Source organism: Myotis lucifugus, unplaced genomic scaffold (assembly GCF_000147115.1).
Source record: "Myotis lucifugus unplaced genomic scaffold, Myoluc2.0 scaffold_190, whole genome shotgun sequence".
Lineage (NCBI taxonomy): Eukaryota > Metazoa > Chordata > Mammalia > Chiroptera > Vespertilionidae > Myotis > Myotis lucifugus.
This window is the reverse complement of record NW_005871238.1, coordinates 839,490-841,140: the sequence shown is the minus strand read 5'-3', so window position 1 is coordinate 841,140 and position 1,651 is coordinate 839,490. Positions and strand designations below refer to the sequence as shown.

General features: G+C 49.4%; 1 protein-coding gene across 1 annotated transcript in view; it reads right to left on the bottom strand.

The window, feature by feature from the left end:
- The window catches only part of LOC102436693 (T-cell surface glycoprotein CD1b-2-like), a 4,402-nt gene extending 3,060 nt beyond the window's left edge, over window positions 1-1,342 (bottom strand). Inside the window, exons 1-2 of the mRNA XM_006096885.3 lie at window positions 1,282-1,342; window positions 717-983 (exon numbers count right to left, since the gene is read on the bottom strand). Coding sequence (XP_006096947.1) covers window positions 717-983; window positions 1,282-1,342 — 328 coding nt within the window. The remainder of the gene's footprint in view (window positions 1-716; window positions 984-1,281) is intronic.
- Between the last annotated feature and the right edge of the window lie 309 nt (window positions 1,343-1,651).

The window sequence follows — 1,651 nt, the reverse complement described above, 5'->3', positions numbered from 1 at the left end:
TGTGTGGTGGGCATCTCCATCTAGGTTTGGTGAATTCAGTCTATTATTTTGCACATTGAATTGTTCTGAATCTAGTCAATGTTATGAACCTAACGCATTTCTCAGAACCTAATCCCCGTTGTTAAATGGAGTCTGACTGTACTCATAGACTTTTCAGAAGGAAGAGCATAGGGGGAAGTACACATGTCACAAACAGTAGAGAAGGGCTGTTGTAATGACATACGGGAGGGAGGGGAGAGGAGAGGGGGGAACTGTGAGCAACAGGGTGGTGAAGTCAGGGCACAACGTTCCAGAAGGAATGGGAGCATTACATTGAGAGGAGGAATCCAGCAGGAAGGAAATGTTTGAGGGGATGGACTGAAGAAAGAAGGAACTCATACGTTAGTGTTCTCAGCACAGAGTAGACAAGATGAGGGCTTCTTGCGTGGGGTTCAAGAGAACAAAAGTTAAACATAAACAAACCAGATGATGGTTCCAAAGGGGGATCGTTATCAGACAAGGGTGCGGGAAACAGGAAGAGGCTGCAATAGTTTGTGGAGATATGGAGTCTAGTGGAAGACAAGTCTAGAGAAGTTGGATAAACTGGAAAGAAGTTGGATAAAGTAGAAGATAAGTCTAGAGAAGTTGGATAACTGGAGAGAAAGATCCGGGGGTGTGGTGCCTAAACAAGAGAGAGAGAGGAATCACTGATAATCTCTCCAGAGGACGGCACTCACAAGTCAGCTGGAATTCACTGACGTGATCCCGTATGAACCAGATGAATCCGATCAAATAGACTCGGAAGGTCTCCACCAGCTCAGTCACCTCCTCGTCACTCAAGTTGCCCTTGGACCAAGGCTTCAGGAAAATGGCAGTGCCCGACTCACTGTCCCAGCCATGAATCTGCAAATCGCCCAGCCAGCCAGAGCCCTGGTTTTGTGCCCAGGTGCTGTTGGCAAAGGACGATATCTGGTTGAGGTGGAAAGTGGTCGGGCCCTGGAAAGCTGTGGGTAGTGGAAGGATAAGAAAAAAAAGAGAGAGAGAGAAAAGAGAAAAGCAGGAGGAAATGACTGGGGGGCGGGGAATGAAAACCAAAAAGGTCCAGAGAAAAAGAACCAAGAGGCTAAACAACAAAAGGCCTGAGACATTTGCCTGTGCCAGGGCCTCGGGCTCCATTCCCAACCCCAGAACGGAAGGAAAGGCTGGGGACAGATGGCCCAGACACGTACAATATGGACATGGACAGCATGCTTTTACCCAGACCCCGACCCCCACGCCGGGAGAGGCCAGAGCTGCTCTTACCTGGCTTGTTGTCACCACCTGGGATGAGAACCACGAGCAACAGAAGTGGCAAAAGCAGCATTTCCCTGGGAGACAGACCTTCTGACTCTCAAAGCTGGCGTTTGATCTCTGAACCCAGCAAACCTTTTTCTCAGCCTCAATAGTGACTTCCTCTCTCTTCCAACTGCCAAACCTCTGCCTCATCCACATCACGCACCAGAGAAAAGCTGTGCCTCCACCGCCTGGCCCTCCCACTCTGCTCTCATTTCCACTCCAGCCCTGACTTCCAGGTTGTCTTCTAGTCTCCTTGGCTTCCAGCGGTTGTCCCTCACCTCCGCTTTCTTGTGCTATCTTGGAAAAGCCCCCAGAGGCTTTTTTTAAAATTAAATCT